This window comes from Mixophyes fleayi, chromosome 4, assembly GCF_038048845.1.
Source record: "Mixophyes fleayi isolate aMixFle1 chromosome 4, aMixFle1.hap1, whole genome shotgun sequence".
Taxonomy (NCBI): domain Eukaryota; kingdom Metazoa; phylum Chordata; class Amphibia; order Anura; family Limnodynastidae; genus Mixophyes; species Mixophyes fleayi.
Window position 1 is genome coordinate 64012004 of NC_134405.1, and position 26647 is coordinate 64038650.

The 26647-nt window shown below is 43.8% G+C and overlaps 1 protein-coding gene across 1 annotated transcript; it reads left to right on the forward strand.

Moving 5' to 3' along the window:
- The first annotated feature begins 2400 nt into the window (after positions 1–2400).
- GGCX (gamma-glutamyl carboxylase) lies at positions 2401–26560 on the forward strand. Its single transcript, XM_075207307.1, has 15 exons — positions 2401–2519; positions 6822–7040; positions 9154–9312; positions 11322–11487; positions 12064–12142; positions 12567–12673; positions 16441–16604; positions 16859–17124; positions 17236–17367; positions 18415–18566; positions 18645–18814; positions 18990–19120; positions 21522–21669; positions 21996–22188; positions 26266–26560. The coding sequence occupies exons 1-15, from the start codon at positions 2498–2500 to the stop codon at positions 26432–26434; spliced, it is 2277 nt and encodes a 758-aa protein (XP_075063408.1). The 5' UTR covers positions 2401–2497; the 3' UTR covers positions 26435–26560.
- The last annotated feature ends 87 nt before the right edge of the window (positions 26561–26647 follow it).

Below are 26647 nucleotides of genomic sequence, written 5' to 3' on the forward strand. Positions count from 1 at the left end.
ACTTGGAGGAAGATCGGTGACAAAGTCCATACTAATTTGGGTCCAAGGTTTGGAAGGAATGGGTAGTGGTTGTAGTAATCCCGCTGGTGTTCTGCGGGGAGTTTTAAACTGGGAACACAGCTCACAAGTGGCCACAAAGTCTTTGACATCTTTCCTCATAGAGGGCCACCAGTAGCTTCGAGAAAGGATTTCTAAAGTCTTGCGTTCACCCGAATGTCCAGAAAAACGTGAGGAATGGAACTAAGAAAATATTTTCCTCCTAAGAGATGGAGGCACGAGGGTTCTCCCAAATGGTAGCACCTTGGTAGACGAAGTGGTCAGAGACACACACTTGGGATCTAAAATAGAATGGTTAGGACAATCTTCAACGTCTGAGGACGTCACGAATGCCCGAGACAGGGCGTCTGCTTTTTTATTTTTGGCAGCAGGTTTGAAGGTCAAATAAGTTCAAAACGGGAAAAGAAAAGAGACCATCTTGCTTGATGGGGATTTAGACATTGAGCTGACTGTAGATATGACAGGTTTTTGTGATCCGTAAAAATAGTTACGGGATGACGAGCTCCCTCCAGTAGATATCTCCATTCCTCTAATGCTGCTTTTATGGCCAACAACTCCTTGTCCCCGATGGTATAATTCCTCTCCGTGGGTAGAAGACCTCGGGAATAAAAGGCACAAGGATGGAATTTTTGTTGCTCCGATCTTTGGGATAATATGGCCCTTAAGCCAACATTAGAGGCGTCTACCTCTAGGAAGAAGGGAAGCGTCACATCAGGCTGTCGAAGAACAGGAGCAGAAAAGAAGGACTCTTTGAGAGACTGAAAAGCTTGAAGGGCCTCGGAGGACCACAGTTTAGTGTTAGCCCCCTTGCGGGTCAGGGCCACTATAGGAGAGGCAATGGACGAAAACCCTTGAATGAAGCGTCTGTAATAATTCGCAAATCCTAAAAAGCGTTGGATTGCTCGGAGAGTAGTTGGCTGGGGCCAACGTAATACAGCGTTCACCTTTTCTGGATCCATCTTAAGACCGACTCCGGACACAATGTATCCCAGGAATGAAATCTGGGATAACTCGAATGCACATTTCTCTAGTTTGCAAAATAAAGAATTTCTTAGGAGTCTGGAAAGGACCTCTGCCACCTGTTGATGATGAGTGGGCAGATCCTGGGAAAAAATTAATATGTCGTCCAGATAGACGACAACACAGACATACGGCAAGTCCCGGAAGATCTCATTCACGAAACCCTGGAAGACAGCGGGGGCGTTACACAACCCGAAGGGCATAACAAGATATTCATAATGGCCATCCCTGGTGTTAAAAGATGTCTTCCATTCGTCTTCGGACTTGATCTGGATTAAATTATAGGCACCTCGAAGATCCAACTTGGTAAAGATCCGGGCTCCCTTAATGCGATCGAAAAGTTCAGTGATTAACGGAATAGGGTACCGATTTTTGATGGTAATGGCATTGAGTCCACGGAAATCTATACAGGGATGTAATGATCCATCTTTCTTCTTTACGAAAAAGAACCCCGCTCCAGCGGGAGAGGTAGAAGGTCGGATAAATCCTCGCTGGAGGTTCTCCTTAATGTACTCAGATGTTGCTTGAGTCTCAGGTAATGAAAGTGGATACACACGGCCCCTAGGAGGACTCTTGCCAGGTTGTAAGTCAATCGGACAATCCCATGCCCGATGGCTGCCTTAACCACTCCTCATTTCAAACTCGCTAGGACCAATAGTAGAGCGCGAGGGGGTGGATGCAATGTTAACAATTGAATTGAGGGAGTTTTTTTAAAAAAACGAGCGCTCGAACAGGAAAAAACGATCGCGGGATTTTCACCCGTCTCGCTAACATTTGAATATGCCTCTTTGATAGTAAACTATTCATAGTTTATAATAATTTTGTTTGTGTTGTACACTTTAATAATAAATTATTCTTAGTTTATATTATTTGTGTTTGTTGTGAACACTTGATTAATAATAAATAATTCATAGTTTATAATTATTTTGTTTATAATATTTTTTTTAATGTAGATTAATCTCTGTAGTACATACAATCTCTGTAGTACATACACATACATATAAAAGGTCAACTTGGCTCTTTGCAGTACCTATATGTATATTTTGGCTGTGACTGGTTGGTCACCACTGAACTAGAGGGATAGCCATCCAAAATGATAGATTTCCCCCCCCCCCCTATGTACTTTGTACACTTCTCCTGCATTTATTGGCCGTGCTGAGGATGGAATTCATGCTATGATGATAACTGTAGCGGGTAAACATGTATTATTACACAATCACATACTTTTTAAGTACCAGCCAGTACCCAGGTCAGATACACCCTCTTCTAAACCTCACCAATCAGGAAACTGTAACATTCTAGATTCCAGCGAGGCTTGGAACGCTGCCGGAAGCGCTGTGACAGACTGCGCATGCGCGGAGAGTAAGACACGGTGGTGCCTTAGTGGCACTTTTGGGAAAGAAGTTGAATCCTGGCAGCAATGGAGCGGCAAAGAGCTTCAGGTAACGGGAAAGGAGCAGCACATAGGGCGATGCACACAGAAGAGTCTCTGCACTACTCGCATGATTGCACATTATAACATGATATAAGATGGAAAGAAGTGAGGGGTAGATTTAATACATTTGTCTAACAACTTATACACAGGGGCAGGTACATTGGTGTTATACCCGGATCGATTCTGTCAGAGGTGAATAAATTAGGACTGTAAACTTCTATTACTGCAGTTTTTCTCTACACTTAATGATTCCCTGGAGAGGTGTAATCAATGGAGAGCTGAATCAGGAATGTGAGACCACTCGTAAGATCTGAATGAGGAGTAATACCTGGTGATGTGCATGGTGACGTGTACTGTATGGAGAGGGGAGTTTTATATAGGTGCATTGCATGAATAAGTACAGTGCATGCAAGTTGGCAGCGTGGAAATTAGTTCAAGTAGAGGGCTAGGAGCTGTGCTTGGCAGGGCTAGGAGCTGTGCTTGGCAGGGCTAGGACCTGTGCGTGCATGGAGCTTGGCAGGGCTGGGAGCTGTGCGTGCCTGGAGCTTGGCAGGGCTAGGAGCTGTGCGTGCCTGGAGCTTGGCAGGGCTAGGAGCTGTGCGTGCCTGGAGCTTGGCAGGGCTAGGAGCTGTGCGTGCCTGGAGCTTGGCAGGGCTAGGAGCTGTGCGTGCCTGGAGCTTGGCAGGGCTAGGAGCTGTGCGTGCCTGGAGCTGTGCAGGGCTAGGAGCTGTGCAGTGCTAGGAGCTGTGCGTGCCTGGAGCTGTGCATGGCTGGAGCTTGGCAGGGCTAGGAGCTGTGCGTGCCTGGAGCTGTGCATGGCTGGAGCTTGGCAGGGCTAGGAGCTGTGCGTGCCTGGAGCTGTGCATGGCTGGAGCTTGGCAGGGCTAGGAGCTGTGCATGGCTGGAGCTTGGCAGGGCTAGGAGCTGTGCATGGCTGGAGCTTGGCAGGGCTAGGAGCTGTGCATGACTGGAGCTGTGCATGGCTGGAGCTTGGCAGGCTAGGAGCTGTGCATGGCTGGAGCTTGGCAGGCTAGGAGCTGTGCTTGCCTGGAGCTTGGCAGGGCTAGGAGCTGTGCATGGCTGGAGCTTGGCAGGGCTAGGAGCTGTGCATGGCTGCGGCTTTTCAGGGCTAAGAGCTGTGCATGGCTGGAGCTTGGCAGGGCTAGGAGCTGTGCCTTGACCTTGGCAGGGCTAGAAGTTGTGCATGGCTGGAGCTTGGCAGGGCTAGAAGCTGTGCATGGCTGGAGCTTGGCAGGGCTAGAAGCTGTGCATGGCTGGAGCTTGGCAGGGCTAGAAGCTGTGCATGGCTGGAGCTTGGCAGGGCTAGAAGCTGTGCATGGCTGGAGCTTGGCAGGGCTAGGAGCTGTGCCTTGACCTTGGCAGGGCTAGAAGCTGTGCCTTGACCTTGGCAGGGCTAGAAGCTGTGCATGGCTGGAGCTGTGCAGGGCTAGGAGCTGTGCAGGGCTAGGAGCTGTGCAGGGCTAGGAGCTGTGCAGGGCTAGGAGCTGTGCAGGGCTAGGAGCTGTGCATGGCTAGGAGCTGTGCATGGCTGAGGCTTGGCAGGGCTAGGAGCTGTGCATGGCTGAAGCTTGGCAGGGCTAGGAGCTGCGCATGGCAGGGCTATGAGCTGAGCATGGAGCTTGGCAGTGACCCCACACTGTTCGTTCCTCCAGTATTGCTGCTAGGAGCTTGGCAGGCTAAGAACTCTGCATGGCTGGAGCTTGGCAGTGCTAGGAGCTGCGCATGGCTGGAGCTTGGCAGGGCTAGGAGCTGCGCATGGCTGGAGCTTGGCAGGGCTAGGAGCTGCGCATGGCTGGAGCTTGGCAGGGCTAGGAGCTGCGCATGGCTGGAGCTTGGCAGGGCTAGGAGCTGCGCATGGCTGGAGCTTGGCAGGGCTAGGAGCTGTGCATGGCTGAAGCTTGGCAGAGCTAGGAGCTGTGCATGGCTGGAGCTGTGCATGGCTGGAGCTGTGCATGGCTGGAGCTGTGCATGGCTGGAGCTTGGCAGGGCTAGAAGCTGTGCATGGCTGGAGCTTGGCAGGGCTAGAAGCTGTGCATGGCTGGAGCTTGGCAGGGCTAGGAGCTGTGCCTTGACCTTGGCAGGGCTAGGAGCTGTGCATGGCTGGAGCTTGGCAGGGCTAGGAGCTGTGCATGGCTAGGAGCTGTGCATGGCTAGGAGCTGTGCATGGCTAGGAGCTGTGCATGGCTAGGAGCTGTGCATGGCTAGGAGCTGTGCATGGCTGGAGCTGTGCATGGCTGAGGCTTGGCAGGGCTAGGAGCTGCGCATGGCTGAAGCTTGGCAGGGCTAGGAGCTGCGCATAGCTGCGCATGGCAGGGCTAGGAGCTGCGCATAGCTGCGCATGGCAGGGCTAGGAGCTGAGCATGGAGCTTGGCAGTGACCCCACACTGTTCGTTCCTCCAGTATTGCTGCTAGGAGCTTGGCAGGCTAGGAACTCTGCATGGCTGGAGCTTGGCAGGGCTAGGAGCTGCGCATGGCTGGAGCTTGGCAGGGCTAGGAGCTGCGCATGGCTGGAGCTTGGCAGGGCTAGGAGCTGCGCATGGCTGGAGCTTGGCAGGGCTAGGAGCTGCGCATGGCTGGAGCTTGGCAGGGCTAGGAGCTGCGCATGGCTGGAGCTTGGCAGGGCTAGGAGCTGTGCATGGCTGGAGCTTGGCAGGGCTAGGAGCTGTGCATGGCTGGAGCTTGGCAGGGCTAGGAGCTGTGCATGGCTGGAGCTTGGCAGGGCTAGGAGCTGTGCATGGCTGAAGCTTGGCAGGGCTAGGAGCTGTGCATGGCTGGAGCTTGGCAGGCTAGGAGCTGTGCATGGCTGAAGCTTGGCAGAGCTAGGAGCTGTGCATGGCTGGAGCTGTGCATGGCTGGAGCTGTGCATGGCTGGAGCTTGGCAGGGCTAGGAGCTGCGCATGGCTGGAGCTTGGCAGGGCTAGGAGCTGCGCATGGCTGGAGCTTGGCAGGGCTAGGAGCTGCGCATGGCTGGAGCTTGGCAGGGCTAGGAGCTTGGCAGGGCTAGGAGCTGCGCATGGCTGGAGCTTGGCATGACTGGAGCTTGGCAGGGCTAGGAGCTGCGCATGGCAGGGCTATGAGTTGAGCATGGAGCTTGGCAGTGACCCCACACTGTTCGTTCCTCCAGTATTGCTGCACTATAAGCGCTAGTGGGTCCATGCTTTAAAGGGATCTATACATTGTTCATGCGCAGTACGGGAAAGCGTGTTTTACATAAAAGATACACTTGCCGCTAACTTTACATAAGGCCCAATGTGTACACAAATGTCCTTGCAGGAAGGGGTATATTTTGCCTATCAGGCAATAAGCAAAGAGCAGAAATTATGCACAAGTAGGAATAACTACATCAATGAGGCCTGCAGGTTTTCCCTACATTGCTTGTTGGTAAATGTCCTTTCCTTAGAGACTCTCAGAACATGCTGATTTGAATCCTAATACTCCTGTTTGTGAAATAGTGTCATTTTCTCTTTGTTTAAATAAAGAGCAAGATGTTTGCACCCAACAAAAAGTTGTATGAAATTGTGGGAGGGGTTTGTTCATTTCTGTACATAAATTAATGTATTCATAATTAATGAGTATATTCCTGCCATACTCATTATCCTACCATTTGCCCTTTATTATTTATTATTATCTTTGACTTATAAGGCGCCACAAAGGGTCCGCAGCGCCGTACATTACATATACAGAAAAGAACCAAGACACAACATGATACAAAAATATATACAAACACAGGTGACAGGGTAAAGCAAATCAGATTATTTCCGGGACAGATAGTGAAAGGGATGGAAGAAATCAGCGACAAGAAGGCCGAAGCTTAAGAAAACAGGGACAACAGGGCTAGTGAAGCAGGCCAAGAGGTACAGAGGGTGAAGGAACAGTAGAAGGAGCACACAAGGAAAGAGGGCCCTGCTCATGAGAGCTAACATCCTAAAGCCTTTAGCTTTAGCTCAGAAACGCATGAGGTAGCAGGAACATAATGCAGTCTGTCTGTCTGACGCTTTATGTCACTTCCCTACACTGCCGTGGCTGCTGATATAAATTTGACATGAAACAAGCTTAGATTGTTGATAAGTTTGATCAGGGTGAAGCATAATTACTTGCAATGTGTCTAAAGATAAAGGATGCTCCCAATATGACTTGAACAACATGTGGCAGGACTACTGTTTAAAACTACAAGTCTCATGCCCTGCCAACCAAAAGCAGCTCCAGAGCCCTATTGCCCTGCGGATACTTTGTTCATAAAGTGAATAACTTTTAGATTTGGTAAAAAGCCTATTTCCCTTTTTTCCAGCCACCTTGCAATCAGAGGCCTCCCAAGTGAGACGGCGTAAAAATCACAATGCTGGTGCGGCAGAGCGACCAGCGGCACCGCGGCGGCAGACGCCAGGCAGTTTCATGAGCCGGGTGTTTGGTTTCCAGTGGTCGGACCTGTCTAGCTGGCACCGTTTTGTGAGCCTGATGAACAGACCCACTGACCCCGCTGGCCTCGGAGTGTTTCGCTTCCTATTTGGTGAGTTTAATTGTCATAGCTCTGTGCTTCAGAATGCTGGAACAGGTAGACCTAGGAGCTTGCACTCTTGTAATAATAAATCACTAGTACACTGTCTCTGTTCTTTCTCTCACTGCTTTCAACCCTGTTTAAATTAATTTCAGTTTCCTATCTGCTTTGAAAACAGGAATTTTCAGTTTGAGTTGAACATTTCCACGAGAATACATTCTAAGGATATCCTCTATCAGTGACTGGGTCACGCTCCTCAGTGCCCCATAGTATGTTGCCTGTTTTCCAACATTGTATAATAAAGTTTTTAGTTACATGCCTGGAACCACTAGAGCGTGGCTCATCTCTGTGGTACTATAAAACAGTTGCCCAGAGTCTGATTATCCTGTCAGCTACGGTTTCCCAGCAATTGCAGAGTAGCTGGTTGCCCACACAGTAGATCAAGGGTCATTCTCCTGTGTCCTATGGGGGAGTTAGTATCCTGTTTGATGGGAAGGGAATGTTGTGCAATGTTAACCTGACCTTTCATTTGTTTGCACACCCTGAGAGGACTTCACACATGCAAACATGAAAGTTGTGGGGGTTACCTGACCAAACAGATGTGATAGACTGGTCTAAAGTCATTCTGTTAGGACCCTCATGTCAATCTCTAAGGATACTGAGAGCTGTGTCATCCAGTTCCTGCGTAGGTCACCCACTATTGGGTGGAGAAAACCAGCTTCCCATTGTGTAAGCACATTGGTGTATTTTCTATAGAGCAATGTAAATGTGCAGGGGGTGCTTTTATTTGAAAGTTTGAACGGCTGCAGAGGGCTGAAATCTTAGAGGCAGGGGGTATTATGCATCATCACCACCATTTATTTATATAGCGCCACTAATTCCGTAGCGCTGTACAGAGAACTATGCAGCCACCGAAGCCCCAGTTTAACATGACTGTATGACACATTTTTCTGGGGGGCAAACTGTTAATTTACTGTATAGTTGGAGCGCAGATTTTGAATAATCTGTGTCTGTCATGGATACAGATGTACAAATCCTGACTATAATATTAGGTTGTAGGATGCACATTATTAGAGATCAGTTTGAAGGTATATTAGGACAGAACACTGGTGATGAATGTAGAAGAGGTTTTTATTTGATACACATGAACAACAAAACAAGTCTGAACAATATATTTTTATTGATGCACGTAATGTGCATTGTGTTTGTCCTTGTAAGGTGACGATATATATGGGCCATTTTATGCACTCTGTAGGTGTGCCAAAATATTTAGTGTACAATCTGCACCTTTAAATATAACCTCTCACAGCTCAACCAAGGAGGCTTACATGTGGATTTTTTAAATATTTTTCTTTTATTTATTGCACCCAAATAATAGCTGTAAAGGCTACCTTGCACACAATGCTTTTTGTCACATTTCAGCCTCCTTAGTTGTTTGGGATGAGAGAACATAGTTTTACCTGTGTTGATGACACTTTGTGCATAATTGTGAGTAAAAGTCTAAATGTTGTTTCATGATCTCAGATGTTTTGCTCAAAATATAATCCTAATGCCTCATATTTTTATTGCACTACATACTTTATGTGAGGAAATAACACAAGTATGCGCTCCTTAGACCATTGGTGCACAGCCTGGGGGTCAAGACCCCACTTTGTGTCCCAGAATCTGCTTTTGTGGCCCTCTGATGGTCAGAAATATACAATACAATACCAGGACTATGGCTCGCTGACAGGACTATGGCTCGCTGACAGGACTATGGCACGCTGACAGGACTATGGCTCGCTGACAGGACTATGGCTCGCTGACAGGACTATGGCTCGCTGACAGGACTATGGCACGCTGACAGGACTATGGCATGCTGACACCTGGCTATGAAATTTTGAACACCACTGGCTTATAGATGATATTGCACCTAAGTATTTGGGGCTGTGCATTTTTGTGCTGCGTATGTGTATCGTAAATAACTGCACTGACTTTAATTCAATATAAGGTAGAGATTGTAGATTTTTGGCGGGGAATAAAACCTATTACAGTTATTATGTAATGTCTATTATAAAAATAAGTAGAAATGAATGAAGTGTTCTCTGTGTACTACTATGCACTATGTCTGGGCTCTCTCCTCTAGGTCTGCTGATGGTTTTGGACATCCCCCAGGAGCGCGGACTCAGTTACCTGGACCACAAGTATCTGGATGAACTGGACGTTTGCCGATTCCCCCTTTTCAACTCCCTAAATCCGCTGCCTCTAGACTGGATGTACCTGACCTATGTGATCATGCTGCTGGGTGAGGGGCTTATAGTGACACTTTGTCATTACTCAAGTCATGTTCTTGTCTGACATCCCTTGTATTTCCATTCACTTCCTTTCATATGAATTGTTATTACAGTGTAAAATCAGTGCGCAACTTGTTTAAAGATAAAATATACCCCTTCTATGAGATTGTCTGTTCCTGTAAGTACTTTGTACGGGTTGTCTTCAGTAAGTCCAAGCTGACCACATGCCCAGCGCAGAAATAAGGCAGGCATCTTGTTCATGGACCGCCATGTCCGCTCACCCCCCTGTCTACTTAGTACCACATGCTAATTAATATCCATGCGTGCAGTATGTGAACGGAGAGGTAAACTGGCATTGGGATCAATGATCCCACATCCTGCACCGACAGTCAGCGCAGTCTGTCTGCATGCATTGTGCACTTCAAGCATTACATGTGGACAGACCCTTAACGCGGCGATTACCTAACAAGCTGTTGCTCCTGCGATTACCTAACAAGCTGTTGCTCCTGCGATTACCTAACAAGCTATTGCTCCTGCGCCTTCTAGAATTCTTTCTTTCCACTTGATATCTCGTTACTCGGCTCTGTTCTGCTCTTCTCTCCTTTGTTTTCTCCTTCCACCGTTTGTCTCCACAACTGAACAAAAGAGGGCAAAACGTGCATTTTTCCACGACCTATGATACATGACTCCATTCTGGCCAGGGTGTGGGTATAAGCTGCTGCACTCAGTCACAGCATCTCATATGCAGTAGTCCTTACTGTCACAATGTGCGTGTACATTTCATGTGTGTGGGTTCTAAAACTATATGCATACGTGCAGCATAACGCATTACCTGGCTGGAGTCTGCAATATAACTTCATTTACTGACCTGACACAGGCATATTTATATACTGTGAGGTAGCAATATGTTGCACAACCTTAATTATTGCTTAAAAACAAGCGGCATACTAAATTTACAGGTGCGGCAGCTCACTAAATGTAATATCTTACAGTATATGGTGCCTTTATTATCTTCCATTTGAATGGTTTGTTATGCTTCACACTGACCCTTATCATGGGTGTACAGAAGAGGAAACTAATATACAAAGGGACATGTATGAAAGCTGGGGCCCATGTGGCTATATAGAAAGAGGTGATGGAATTCATAGCACCAATAAGATGTGGTTATTCTAATGCAGCTTAGAAGATGAAAGCAAACATCTGATTGGTTGATATGGGTCACAGCACATGTAACCTGTGCAATGGTGTTTAACTATGTATTCACAGTTTAATATGGTTTCGGTCTGTCTCCTTTTACTGTCTGTATCTTCCTGTTTTACCTGTACTTTCTGGTATGGCCGTGCTCTCGCTCTGCAGTCACCTTGCTTGTCTTCCCTTCTAACAGGGAGTGTTGGTTATTTTACTTATATGAAACTGATCCTGATGGTATAGAAATACCGTATATGAAATAAATGGTGATGATGAAATGTTAGGTTGCTGTAACTTCTAGCAGTTCTGTTTCCCAATAAGATTCCCTTTCACAGTGTGATGGTAGCTAGCACCTGATGTTATCATTTGTTTTACATTTGCAGTAACATGAACTGATATTAAAAGCATGTCCTGTTTCTAATCATTCAGCACAGATCACTTTTTAATTGTGATGGGGGGGGGGGGGGGGGGGAGCAGAAAATGACCATTTTCACCCTATAAAAAGGAGCCACAGCACCAAGTATTTGGTTTTCTATCATGATACACATTTTAGCAGTGGTAAAACCTCTACACGTTTCTGTTGTGAAACTACAAGTTCCAGCATGCCTTGTCAGTTCTCCTACTTCCACAGATTACCTATACTCTACATAGATGTTGTTAGTACCCCCTATAGGCTGAAACCAACATAGCAGTTATTTCTGCAATACACAAGTACTATTTGATTCCAATCTAAGTGATTTTGCTGCAGTGTTGAGTAATATGTAGTCCTACACAGCATATTCCCTATCGCATCATTCCCACACCTCTTATTTTTGTGTCGTCCCTCCTTCAGGTGCTCTGGGTATAACCGTTGGATGCTTTTATCGCCTCAGCTGTCTGCTCTTCCTCCTGCCATATTGGTATGTCTTCTTCTTGGACAAGACCAGCTGGAATAACCATTCTTATCTCTATGGTCTGATTGGCTTCCAACTCACCTTGCTCAACGCCAATCGCTACTGGTAAGATGCGAGGGTCGCCCTCTGCTGTCCGGAGGACTTTTATCCTTATATCATGCTCTTTTTCAGAGCAACATTACATCACATAACTGGGTTCTCAGCCAGGAGGTTATAAATCACAGCCTAGAATCTCCCTTCCTCTTCCTAAGTGGAGATAATTAATTCCTATAATTGATTAGGCATTGAGGCACTGGAATGGATAATAATTGTGACATATGAAAATATAATTGCTCACTATGTGAGTCAGTTATACATGTTATTACTGGTTCTGGGGAGTCAGACCTGTGTTCTTCATGGCAGGTTCGATCAAAACATGAATAAATGATAAATGGATATAATAAGTATCTACACACATTTATTTATACCTAAATGTTTTACTGAAAATTATATTAGATTTTCTTGATGGTCACATAAACCCTATGTATACATTTGCTTTAGTCTCTAATATCAAGGGGATGCCAGTGATGTATTTTCATTATGACTTTTTGCCACTTTCTTTTAATTCTATTTTAAGCGTAAAATATGTTTTTTGTTTGTTTTTTTTGTGTAATTTTCCCATTCTTATTTTTTGTCTTGCAGGTCTATTGATGGCCTGTGGAGTCCTCGAAAGCGCAATGCACATGTCCCACTTTGGAATTACACTCTACTCCGTACCCAGGTAATGTCAACATATAAATCTGTATTAAAGGAGAACTCCACCCAAAACTTAAACTGTAGTGTTGGGCGGAGTTCAGTATGTACATATAATGTAATGTTTTATTCACCTGACTCATAAGGGACCCTGACGCCTTCACTAGTACATTGCTGCCTAATTGCAGGGCAGTGGATTGTTAATGCCCCCATGGTGTACCTCTCAGTCATGTACACGGGGGGAGTTGGAGCCTCTGCAAATGAGCCGAGTATCCACAGAGCAGTGCTTTACTGTTATAGGTCGCCCAAAGGTGCAAAGCTCACATATAGCCATGAGGCTTCGTCAGTGAAGGCGGCTCCTCCCCCTCCCCATAGCAGATCCATCCCCTGCACCTCTGCTGTTATGCAATTACCTGTGTCCTCTAATGCACCCACTTCTTCCCATCCTACAGATCTTCATCGTGTATTTTATCGCTGGCATCAAGAAGCTGGATGCAGACTGGGTGGAAGGGTACTCCATGGGCTCTCTGTCACGCCACTGGCTGTTTGATCCATTCAAGTAAGGTTCAGGCGGAATGACTCATCTGTTTTATAGGTTACCCAAGCCCTTTTCTGCCAATTGTTTCCTTGTGGGTGTGCGGCCGATCCTCCACCCACGCGGGGGGTACAGGAGTAGATCTGCCCCCTTACAATGAATCAACCCATTTACACAAACCTCATGTGTGTTTATAAAAACACAGATTAAGTCTGCATGTGTGACAAAGCCCTAAGTATTTACTGGTTCCCTTGTTTTATGTTGTTTTTCACTGGGGATCATAGAGGGAAAGGGTTTACCATCCATTTAATATTCTGTCTCTGCTGCCTTTCCCCACAAAGAGAGGAGCAAAGCTCAGTCGCCTATAAAATGTTTACATACTTATTGTAGTGGCTACCTTCCAATAGCATTGACATAGGTTATAACTCTGATTTCCCATTACATAAGGATGATGTACTATAAAGCAGTAACTCTATATAATGAGCATAGTAAAATGAGTAACAGAAGTGAAAGCAGTTGCTTCAGATCAGCACGCGTGTAAAAGATATTGTTATATTATATAAACCTATCTCTGTGCATTGTGTCGTGGGTTACCTATAGTATATATTACCTATAGTATATATTGCCTATAGTATATATTGCCTATAGTATATATTACCTATAGTCTTGATACAATTACAGTTGTGTGGGATTGTTATTAGAATGTTGGTGTAGGAGCAGAGTGGATTCCAAAGTGTGGAAAGGGTGTGAGTAAGGACAAGATATCCTAGGAAGAGTATATCCATATTGAGTGTATTATAATTTGCTCCTATTGTTGTTAGTAGTAACTATAATTAGACATATGCCATATTTTCCTATTGATGCATATATTTAAAGCTATATGCACGCTTTTCTGAATCCGGAGTTGTAAGAGGACAAATCTTACTTTTACAAGACTGCGTCTTAAAAAGAAAACCAAAACACTGCATTTTAGATTATATTGCGTTTACAGATGTGCATCACTCCTAACACGAGAATGTAACCCGTCATAACGCATGCAAATGTATTGTAATGAGCATATTTACAAAGTACACGTTTTTATACATGTGAGAATGGACTCTTAGTCCCTCTGTTGGCAGCATGGGCCTCTTCTCCCAGAAAGATATAACAGTACTCTCAGCTCCTTCCAGTTGTATCCAGTAAGAGAGCCCGCATCCCTGGCACGTCTTGTAAAGTAAATATTTGTCATGCATATACTGTAAACAAGCAGATGGTATTACTGTCACATGTTTAATGTCAATTTGAAGATCTCTCAATTAATTTTTTTCTTAAAGGGTGAAATTCTAGGACAACTTAACTGTAAAAACTGTTGATATAGATGTTACAAATCTTATATTGAGCACTGTACAGAGGCTATGTAATCACTCTCATCAGTTCCTGCCCCATTGGAGCTTATAGTATAAATTCCCTACCGCACACACAGGCTGGGTTCCATTCTGTCAGAAGCCAGTTAACCTGCCTGTGAGAGGAAACTTCAGCACTCGGAAGAAACCCACACAGAACATACAAACCCCACATAGAAATGGTCCTGATGGGAATATAACTTTTGATCCCAGCGCTGTGAGACAGCAATGCTAACCACTGCGCTGCCCATATGAAAGCTACTAATAACATTCACAAATAAAAGTTTACATACCTTGACAGAACTTGAGATATATCATTTTGGACTTGCATTTGCCAAGTTGCTGAGTGTACGCTACTGTTCTGGTATCAGCCATTTTCGGTAAAGGAGGCAGACTACGGTGTCCTTCCATGGGAAAACTGACAGGAAGTCCACTGTGTGTAGCAAAATAAATTCCTCCCGATTACAAGACACCTCGGATAGTGTTTTATTTATCATTTTTGATCATTTACACATATATCTGTAAATGGTAATAGCAGCTGTTTAAAATTGGTTGATTTGGCCCAAAAGCTATAGTGTGCATACCCTGGAACAAATATATGTATTCTATTGTATACTTGAGTACAGGTAATTATTTCAGAGATTTCACTTTCCAAATAACCATTGGCATAGACCACAATTGCATCTGTGTGTCCTATGAGAGTCCAATACTCCATTATATGAAGTTTTAAACAGATCTTTTACTTTGAACTGAAATCTGAGTCATAAAATACTCAAATTTATAAAGCCCACTTAAAGAAGACCATTGTATTGGAGTTCAGACATAAGTTCTATTTTATGTACACTTTTTTTTTGTTGAATAGCATTATAAAAAAAACGATCCTGCTTCTGATCTGCTGAGCAACATGGTATCACACTAACCTGTATAGTTCCACAGTACACCAGGAGGACAGCAGGTGGTGCTGCGTAGTTACTACTGACATGAAACATTAGCAGCATGGGATATATACACTGATCAGCCACAACATTAAAACCACTGACAAGTTAAGTGATTAACATTGATTATCTTGTTACATTGGCACCTGTCAAGGAGTGATATATATTAGGCAGCAAATGAGCAGTCAGTTCTTGAAGTTGATGTGTTGGAAACAGGACAAATAGGCAAACATAAGGGATTAATTGTGGTCGCTAGACGACTGGATCAGAGCATCTCCACGGGTCATGGGCGCCCAAGGCTCATTGATGTGCGTGGGGAGTGAAGGCTAGCCTGTCTGGTCCAATCCCACAGAAGAGCTACTGTAGCACAAAATGCTAAAAAACTTAATGCTGGCTGTGATAGGAAGGTGTCAGAACACACAGAGCATCGCAGCTCGCCGCAGACTGGTCAGAGTGCCCATGCAGACTCCTGTCCACCAGAACTGGACCATGGAGCAATGGAAGAAGTTGGCCTGGTTTGATGAATCATGTTTTCTTTTAAATCATATGGATAGCCATGTGTGTGCATGCGTGAGTTGTTTACCTGAGGAGGAGATGGCACCAGGATACACTATGGGAAGAAGGCAAGCCGACGGAGGCAGTGTGATGCTCTGGGCAATGTTCTGCTGGGAAACCTTGGATCCTGGCATTCATGTGGATGTTACTTTGACACGTACCACCTACCTAAACATTGCTGCAAAGTATACCCCTTCATGGTAATGGTATTCCCTGATGGCAGTGGCCTCTTTCAGCAGGATAATGCACCCTGCCAAACTGCAGACATTGTTCAGGAATGGTTTGAGGAACATGACAAAGAGTTCAAGGTGATGACTTGGCCTCCAAATTCCCCAGATCCAATCGAGTATCTGCAGGAAAAACAAGTCTGCGTCATGGAGGCCCCACCTCACAACTTAAAGGCTCTGCTGCCAAACTCTCGGTGCCAGATACCATAATACACCTTCATAGACCTTGTGTAGTCCATGCCTCAACAGGTCAGAGCTGTTTTGGCGAGATGAGGGGAACCTACACAATTTTAGGCAGATGATTTTAATATTTTGGCTGATCGGTGTATGTATCAATGTATTTATATGTCGTCGCATACATAGTGCACAACAATAATATGTGTGTGTGTGTGTATGTGTATAATGTCAATAGAAATAGAAAGTTAAATGTTAAAACAACATGGAAGGGATGCCTGTGAAGGAAGAGCTTACAGTCCATTTAGGTATTTGGAGACATGAACAGACAGGTTAATATGCAGCGCTGCTCACAGGATGCAGTAGAACTTTGTAGCCCATAATGGAAGCTGGGTCAGTTGTTTACATGGATAGATGGACAGACCAGCACCATGGCACATTGAGTTATTCCATAGCACTGCAGTATTACACACAGTTCCTGATAACAGACTTGTAGACACAGTGCATCTTTCTCCTAGGCTGGTTATGTCGGAGGAGATGACGAGCCTTCTTGTTGTGCACTGGGGGGGTCTGATCCTGGACCTGACGGCTGGATACCTTCTCTTCTTTGATGTCACACGCCCGATGGCTTTGTTTTTTGTCTCTTATTTCCACTGCATGAACTCGCAGCTCTTCAGTATTGGTGAGTGTGTGCACTGTACATGTACCCCGCTCTTCACATACCAGGGGATAGGCAAATCCAGTCTACATCCCAATCTACAGTACCTCAGTCACCAGTCTCATTGTCTTTGTTCTTTATCATACTACTAGTTTATCTGCATATCTCCTTCAATGCCAAACCCACTTCCCTTATATTACCTCAGTCCCTGACTGTACCGAATCCTTTAAAAAAAAACGTTTTGTATGTTCTCCCCTCTGCTGATCTCCTCCGTACAGGAATGTTCTCATACACCATGTTGGCCACCAGCCCTGTGTTCTGTTATCCTGATTGGCCACGGCGACTCGTGTCCAAGCTGCCTCGCTGCTTGCACTGGGCGTTGCCCCACACGAAGCCCCCGCAGAGAAGCCCAGAGTGCGTTTACCCAGGACAAAAGGGGAAGAGCGCTGCACAGCCAAGACTGCGGCATAAACTAGGAGCCATCTTCACTGTCATATATATCATAGAACAGCTGTTCCTCCCCTATTCACACTTCATTACACAGGTGAGAGCAAACTATTTATTAATCGGAATAAAATTATTTACTGTTTTGTAACATATTTAGTAAAATGTCTGTGCAATTGTGTGTGTTTTGTTAATGTCCGTGTTTATTCAGGGCTACAATAACTGGACGAATGGCCTGTATGGTTACTCCTGGGATATGATGGTCCATTCACGCTCACACCAGCATGTGAAGGTTACCTACAGAGATGGAATCACTGGAGAGATTGGATATCTGAACCCGGGGGTGAGTGTCTGTTTGCTCTGCCCAGTGTGCCGGAATGAGCTTCAGTACTTTATTGTACACACATCTGGCTGTATTCTGTTATGCTTTAAAAATCCTTTCACTGGCTTCCACTTGCTTCCAGCATTCAGTTCAAGATGCTTATCCTCAAAGACAAAGTCCTCACTAACTCCTTCCCTCCATACATCTCTTGTACATCTCCCGCACTGTTCCCCACCTATGGAATTCCATGCGTCGCCTCGAGACTCTCACCCCAAACTTCAATTCAAACACCCCCTCAAACCCCACCTCTTCATGCTCTCCTACTCTCCCCCCTCCTAGACCTTCTTGTCCACTCTCTCTGTCCTCCGTCCACCCCTTCCACTTGTGTACTATGTGCACATACGGTCTCTAAACACCCCCTACCTCTAGAATGTAAGCTCATGGGTAGTGTCCTCTCTACCTATTGTCTCATGATTGTCCACCTTGTATGACCCTGATGTCATGTCTTAAGCTGAATCTTCTGCTGTTTGTTCTCACACGCATGGAATTCATACCGCTATCCGTGCTAGATCAAGACTATCCATGTGTGTGTTATTACGCTTAATTGTATTCCTGTACCTGTTGTGTTTATTTTATTCATGTATGTCATATCTGTAAGATGATGGTCCAGCGCAGAGGAATCTGTAGCGCCCTATAAATAAACAGACACTGATAATGATAAATGTAATATTTTGCGCCGATTCACTGACTGTCATATGGTTTACAATGATCTACTGTGATTCATAAACTTCCTCTGCACTCTGTCCATGAAGGAGAGACTATAATAGGACTATATTTGGCACCCGCCTCAACATTTACATTTTTATCCACGCAGAGCTCTGTTTCGGCTAAATTATGGATAGTTTGAAAAGAAATTTGGGAGTTGTTGATCTGGGTATAGGAAAGCGATAGTCAGAATGTATGGTGTCATTCACAACCTAAATTGCATGTTTGGGACTGCACTACTTCTTATAGCACATCCCCTGTACCCTACATGACCATCTATTTACATAAACATGCCCCTGTCAGGTATTCACCCAGACCCGGCGCTGGAAGGACCACGCCGACATGCTGAAACAGTATGCCACCTGCCTACAGGGCCTGCTGGGAGCATATAACATCTCTGAACCTGAAATATACTTTGATGTATGGGTGTCCATCAACGATCGCTTCCAGCAGAGGTGAGTAGGGTTTTGTGGGCATAAAGGGGTTAGTACAACATGTAGAGCACGCATCCTGATTGGCTGCCTTCCTGTCAGGCTTTATGACCCCACGGTGGACATTGTGAAAGCCGAATGGTCACCTTTCCGCAAAACACCCTGGGTTCAGCCCTTGTTGGTTGACCTGTCACCCTGGCGATCTAAGTTCCAGGAGGTTGAAAAGTCTCTGGACAATCAGACAGATGTGGTCTTTATTGCAGACTTCCCAGGTAAGAATCAAGGCGTTGGTGTCTATGCTTCATTTCTAGAGTTATACATCTAGAATGACCTTTATGAACATCTCTTTTGACATATATATATATATATATATATATATATATATATATATATATATATATATATATATATATATATATATATATATCTATCTATCTTTCGCCCTAGGCCTTCATTTGGAGAATTTTGTGAGTGAGGACTTGGGCAACACCAGCATTCAGGTACTGCAGGGGGAAGTCCATGTGGAGATTGTGAAAGACACCAAAAACGTCACACTGAGAGAGGGCGAACGCATGCAGGTAATATAAATATGTTTCACCTGTAAAGTGCACCCATCACGTCCCAATAGTTAGGCAAGTTCAGAATTGAAACTCGTCACATTTTCCTTTTGAGATGATAAAATATATATATATATTTAATCTGTAAACCCATTTGCCTTCTGCCATAGCCAGTGCATTTCTCTACTACACGCCCAGAGCTCCTGCTCTGTCCACCATAGACACGATCACTTTTACAGCTGCAGCAAAGCTACCTGTGAGGGAGTCGGTCCTTCAGTGAGAAACGTTACAGGACAGCAGGTACTGAATAGTAGGAGGTTTTCAAGGACTGACAGCACGTTTATTAACATTCTAAAAGGTGGAGATGTTGCCTATAGCAACCAATAAGATTGTCGCTATCACTCATCTAGTACATTCTAGAAAATGATAGCTAGAATCTGATTGGTTGCTACGGGCAACAGCTCCACTTTTCCTTTTTAGAAGTTTTAGTAAATCCACCACTCAGTTTTATTAACAATGGATGGAAATATTCTAGAGAGAGTAAAAAAAGAAGAGGAGAATATAAAGGTGAACTCAGTGTTTCCAGTAAACGTTTTACTGATCTATTCTCCATGACTTGAGTAATATGTGCAATACACAACTTTCCCCCTACATCACTGCCACTTTGATGTTTGGCGAGTCCCATGGTGGCGGATACATTTGTGACTGCTATGTTAGCCATATGCACAGTGATATCACATTCGATAGCAGATAATTAGCCACATGTGCAGCATGCATAGCCCATAATATTCTTATAATTCACAGGATCATTATCAGCATGTTTGTTGTAAGCAAATAGTTCTGTTTTTTCTTTATCCAAAGAGGACTAAGCAGGGGGATATCCTAAATCATGGAGTTATGTTAGGTATAGGGATCGCTACACTGCCACCACTGCCTGCAACAGTATAATGCTGACGCTCTCCTTGTGGGAGTAGACTATGTGCATTCTATAGAACTTTGTAATGGTTTGCAGGGAAGACAGGTGGCCTCCCTAAACACCAACGCTCTTTGCCTTAGACGGGCCAGTAGGTCATGTGAAGTGAGTAGGTGCTCTAAGAAACTTACTAGCCGGGGTTACATTAGTGTGTATAGACGGAGGTGTTCTGGTGCAGATTTGGCACACACTTGGGCATGAACGTGTGATGTAAATACAACCAAGATGAAACCTTACCTGCGCTCCCTTACATGGAGAATAAATATATGAAGATGCAGCCAAATGAAGAGAATACGAAACCTCCCTAATCCTATAGCAATGGTCAAAAAGCGAAAACTACTAGGTGTAAAAGAGCTGTGGAAGTAGCCGGGGGACATGAAGTAGTTAAATAGTTAACCTTAATAAGCAGTACTGTACATTTATTCACATCATAAGATGTTCGTGTCAAAGTAAACACAAAATATATGAGTTACCGAGACTGTCTATAAGTTCCACCCAGAACTGTGAAAAATGCATAACTAGTAGGTAAATTGCATGCAGAAGGAGAGTAAGCTTCACATATACCGGATGGTAGTAGGAAGGCAAAAAAACAAAGTGTAAAAAAAATTAATAATAATGACAAAAATACATAAAAGAGATAATGCTATAGGCACAGATCATAATGAATGCCAGAAGTGTTTATAAGGTATAGTAGAAGCCAGATGTAAATTAGCCCCTGACCTCTCATTAGAGGAGCAGCAGTGTCACCGACCGCTGCACTCTCTTCATAGCCGCTTACACCTGGACAAAGCAAGTGGAACAAACCTGACACCGCAGTCACAAGTCTACAAGGAGACACTCGGCATCTATTACATCGAGAAATGGAGAGGAGTCTCTGAGCCACCCGAAGCACCAACTCACGTCCACTCCAGTGAGGTAAAGACTGCTCCCTTCAGATGACCCCGCGGAGACGGCTGCATCTGTAAGTTCTGTTTATACTTGGTCACAGACTGTCACCACATCCGTTGATGGATCATATGAAGGACTAATTTACATCTGGTTTCTACTATACCTTATACGGTGTGTGCCAAGACACTTCTGCCATTCATTTATGAACTGTACCTATAGCACCATCGCTATGAACATTTATTTTTATTTATCTCTATTATTATTATTATCATTATTTTATTTTTGTTGTGCTTTGTTTTTTGTTCTGGTTTTTGCCTCACTACTACCATCCTGTATATGGGAAGCTCCTTCAGCATGCAGTTTACCTTCTTGTTGTGCATTTTTCACAGTTCTTGGAGTTTTCTCTCTTGATGAATGTGTGATGTGACCGGGTTTGTCTCAATGATCAAGAAACTTCATTACGTTGCATTGTGGATATATTGTCCAAGATAAGGGTCAGATAATAGCTCTTGTGGTATCATGGCGTTGGCTCTTCAGTTGCTCTGTCTTCTGTCTCTTCAGCTGCCGGCAGGGGAGTACCACAAAGTATTTACCATGTCACCGGGCCCCTCGTGTTACATGTACCTTTATGTGAACACTACGGCTGTGACCCTGGAGCAGAACCTCACCCGCCTGCAGGAGCTGAAGGAGAAGGTGGAAAATGGGAGTGGTGAGTGCTATTGTCTACAGAGAGCTGACTGTGGTATTGAAGGTCTCTTAGACATAGACCCTCGCTGTTACCCAGGGTATGTAGGAGTGTCCAGCCTTCCCCAAAGAGGAGTGAGGATCAGTGGCAGGTGGCTTCTGATTGGATGACCACTGGAGATTATCTTCTTAGTGCGTCAGATCCCTTCTCTTCTTCAGTTCTGTAATAGAGATCCCCAGGAGAGTGTCACTTTAATATGTGAATGTAATCTCCTGTAGGACATGACCTCTGCTTGCTCTGGTGTTGACTTGATCCATGGATTGCAGCAATGTTTCCTCTTTGCTTTCCAGAAACCTCTCTGTCTCCAGAGTTACAGCCCCTTATCTCCGGGACAGTGGAAGACATTAACGTTACAGACCCTCTGGTGCTCACCTACTTACGCAGGCAAAAGCGGATAGAGGAGGCTGAACGCAGGCGAAATGCGACAGCTTTACAGAGGTTTGAGAGATTCTTCAATAAGAAGTATTTTCTTCTGAGGCGCAGGTGGGTGTCTGGGATGTCTTGTTAATTTAAACATTTTGATTTAAATGAGTCCTTGTAACACTTGTATGCAAGTCTTGCCATACAACTTTTTTTTTTAGGATTTCCTGACATCCTGCTATACCAAATAGCTTTGTTTTTTTTCCACTGAATAACTTTGCAGGAAACAGTAATGTTTTTCAATATTTGCACGCACTGCACTTCATAAATACTGTGAAGGTTAAAGTGCATTTGTTAGCGGATGCTGTGGAGGCAGACATTTGTTCATGCTGAACCAACGTTCATAAGAATGGAGCCTTTCACTAGGAAACAACGACCTAGTTGAGCGTGCAGTTTATCAGGTCTCTTGAAATCAGTGATATCACTGGTACCTACTGAATTGCTAAGTCTAATTATCAGGGATATTGGTTCTGCTTGCAAACTGATGCACTTTAAAGAGGATTTTTACTAGTGTAAAAATATGTATTTTTAACTATACACTCCTTTGTAAGGCTGGGTACACACTACAGGTTTTTCACCCAATTATCAGGCCAATCACATGATAAATGACCGTTCGGCCCAATATCACATTAGAGTGTACTCTCCCACGTTCAACCGTTATTGTTCCAAAGCACATAGTATCATCTGATTTGATTTTATAAATGGACTAAAAATATTGTTGAACGATGTCGTTCCAGTTCTGTAGTGCGTATGCACTCATGACTAGCATAGATCGTGCAGTCATAATTTTTTCAGCCGATGGTTCTGACCGATAAGAGAACAGATCTGAAGGTAAAATGTGAACAGTGTGTACACATGAATCGGCATCCCTGATCGGGACGATAAGTCGTTGGTAAAGTCATTAACGAGATTGCATGGGGAGAAATTTTCTGTAGTGTATACCCAGCCTAAGTCTTCCATCTATGCAGTGTGGTCCTGCAGTCATAAGTAAATCCACATGGTCCGTTTAAAACCATTTACATGTAGGGTCATTGGTTCCTAGATCTCCAGCATACACCTCTACCTGTGATAAGATCCCATTAACCCTGTAGCTCACAGATCACAAGGAATGAATGCTACCTTGTGCCATCATCTTGCCAAGGTGAGCACACAGAAGTAGGGTTTGGGCTAGCTTTGTAACTATAATGTAACACTACCTCCTGTAAGGCAGTGTGAAGGAGGAATTGTGTGATCCGACACACGCAGATTTAGTTACACAAAAACAAGTTAGTCTCCTTAATACTATTCTTTGGGATGTATAGTTGTTTCTGATTCTCCCTGTGTGAGGCCAGCCCACGTATTTTACTGTTGGAGCAGAGCTTTGTTATAAATCGCAGGGGTATTATATGGAGCAGATACAGGAGGCACAAAAGGAAATATAAAATGTTCCGTAGGCCCAATAATTCAGGTTTCATGTTGCCAGGCTGAGAATTACAGCAACTTCCTATTGTCATTGTGTTGGGGGCGGGTACCCTATAGTCAGCTGCGCTAACGCAGACTAAACTAACTAATATTCCCAGGCCGGGAGGAATGTAGTATTTATATTTTCTCATTTGCCTGAACAAATGAAAGGTGCAGATAAAACTGGTAGCTATCTAGTTGTGTTCAAAGTCCAGGGGTCATTATTTTGCCTCGGCAGTACCCTATGTAAATCGCTCACTTTCAGCAGATCACTCAGGTCTCTTAGGGATTTTTATTTAAAAAAAAAAAAAAAAAAAAAAAAAAAGTACAGTAATATGGGTGTAAGTTGTAAGGATGAAAACTGCAGTTCTGATCATTAATATAGAAGATGGATTTATAGGAGTTTCTGATAAGCTGTTTACATATGTAGTTATACATGTTTTTAGAACTGCAGATGACTGAATAATATGTGGGGAAGAATTGTCTCTATGCACACTAGACTATCCACTTTTAGAATTGGAACATGTAGGTCTTTTTTTTTTTTTTTAATTATATAAAGTCCCTGTGTATCTATTTTGGATGTGGTGTATTTGAGTATATGAAACATTAGCAAATGTAAAATGACAGTTCCTGTATCTTCTGCTGTGGGTTTGTGTTGTATTCTATATGAGCTGTGGAATCGTACTGCCTTATACCTGTGGAGGGAGCATTTCTTAAGACTTCCTCGTCTAGAATCTAATAGCTCAAATAACACACAAAATATTTAGAAAGAGTTGTGTAACCTTTTCAGTTTGATGAGCAACGACAACTCTTTGCGTGGTCCTTAGAAATCTCCTCTGATTGCTGCATGGCATGCGCTCACAAACCTGTGGTGAGGACTCGGGTTTGTTTTTTAAATAGGGCAGTCACCCAAACTCACTCCCGATTTTCTGCCCATTAATTGACACACCTTGTTCTAATTATTCCCTTACCTGAACTGATCATACAAGAGGTTCACATACTTTCTCTATCAAAGAAATATTGGTTCAATTTGATCAATAAATTAAAAAGTATATACTTTTTTGGGTTATTGATTTAGTGGCCTCTATTTATCTAATGTTACGACTTAGAGGAAGATGTGAACACTTGAATTTGAAAGCTGCTGGGGTCAGCACGATACTTGGGGTGAGACCAGCTCATTTGTACAGCACTGCTTACACCTTTTGATGGCAGAATGTTTTTTAAATGCCGCTAATGTTCCATATACTCACAGGGCTGCTCTGCTTGTTTTCTTTCTTCCTGAGCAAGGGACATTAAAATGAAGCAGAAATAATAGACATGGCTTGGGCTGGGTACACATTACAGGTTTTTCATTAGATTATTAGGGTAATTGCACGATAAGTGACCATTTGGCCCTGTATCGCATTAGTGTGTACACTCCCATGGTCAACAATTATCATTCCACTGGATTAAAAAAAAAAAAAAAAAATCTGAACGATAATGTTCCAATTCTGTGTCTATGCATTCATGACTGTCAGTGTATGGAAGTATGTAACTAGGTCTATGGATGGTTAAGTCTGTGCATATACTACGGATTTGACTCTCAGGATAAGGTTCTATTTAATAGACATAGGATGTGTCCAAAAAAAAACAACGCAGATTTGTGAGCGGTCGTATTTCCAGTTGTGTTCCGAGAAAGCAATAACCACTACAGCTGTATATCTGTTTAGGGTGGTACAAAAAAAAGCTAACAAAGTACATTTACCAAGTGTTTAAAAATCACCAAAGAAATGGGTGAGACATGTTTTACACCATTCCCCTTTTTTGGTCAGGACTGGTGTGGTTTGAAACAAGGAAGAGATGTTTACTACTAGTAGATTGTCATTCTCAGAGTCTGGGATTGTATACACCATTTAAGGTCAATATCTTGACTTGTAAAGTTGCCTATGACATGTAACAACTGGCATTATCAAGCCCAATCAAAAAGCAATAGAGTTGGTTGAGACTTGGCTCTGATATGATAATAAAACAATACTCCACCTTGTGTACACCATCTGAGTGGAGCAGGAGTTACGATGTGCAGTCAGTGCACCACTGCAGCAGACAGGTCAGTGAAAATGATACATATTTGCTGTTGTGGTTGAGTTTTGCAGCAAGTTCCTCCCTGTTATATTTTGTTTTAAATTCCGAACATAAGAGTTGGAAGATAAGATTTTGATTTGACATTCAATAGACTAAGTTTCAGGATTACCTCTTTGGTTATGAATTTTCTAGGTCCTGAGTAATCACTCTAGAAACCCCCTTTACAGAATGATTATGAACATCTTTTGCTGGTTGAGAGGCTAACAACTTATGATGGAATGTTCTGTATTAGTGCGCACACATTACCCGTTCTCACACCAATAGCTAGAGTAGTTTAGTAAATTTGTGTGTGTTCCAGGTCATTAGTTTATGGTCAGATCTGTCCTATACCTGTCTAATTTGGTTATGTAGTGTTTTAACAAGCCACCATGTTGCACAAACCCATTGGTCTTAGCTTGGTGACAGTGCCCTCATTCAAAGGAGCATGTCATTTACACAGTGGCATTGTTGAAGTGTAGTTTCTCATAAAGAACCATTACAACCTACAAAACAGCCACCTACACTGAACATAAACAAAATACTGATGATGTCTGGGTTGAAGCCTTTGTATGTTACATGTTTTTTTCTTTCTTGCTTTAGTTTCCTAATGACAGCCATTGCTCTGCGGAATCTCGTAATTGGCCGTCCATCACTGGAACAACTTTCACAGGAAGTAGCTTTTGCCAACATCAAATATGATGAGCCAAAGGATGAGGAAGATAAGAAACAAGATCACTCCCCACGAGAGCCAGAACCTTTAGACTTGTGACCAAGCAGGAGTACAGGACAGTAGTTGCTGTGGGTGTCTTTTTTGTACATAATGTGACTTTTATACTGCTGATTAAGCACATCAGCTTGATGCTATACCTAAAATAAAAGCTTAAACCTCTGTCTATTTAGTGAGGTGGCTAATGACTACTAATGCTAGATATTTGATAATACCATAGTTAGAAACCTGTTGCTCTTATGTGGAAGGGTGCAC

What these genes read in the sequence shown, in the direction of transcription:
- GGCX (XM_075207307.1), top strand. Translation starts at nt 2,498, where the DNA reads ATGGAGCGGCAAAGAGCTTCAG. An exon ending in CTCGCAGCTCTTCAGTATTG is followed by an intron (nt 16,605 to 16,858) that starts GTGAGTGTGTGC and finishes TCCTCCGTACAG; the next exon opens with GAATGTTCTCATACACCATG. An exon ending in TTGGATATCTGAACCCGGGG is followed by an intron (nt 17,368 to 18,414) that starts GTGAGTGTCTGT and finishes TGCCCCTGTCAG; the next exon opens with GTATTCACCCAGACCCGGCG.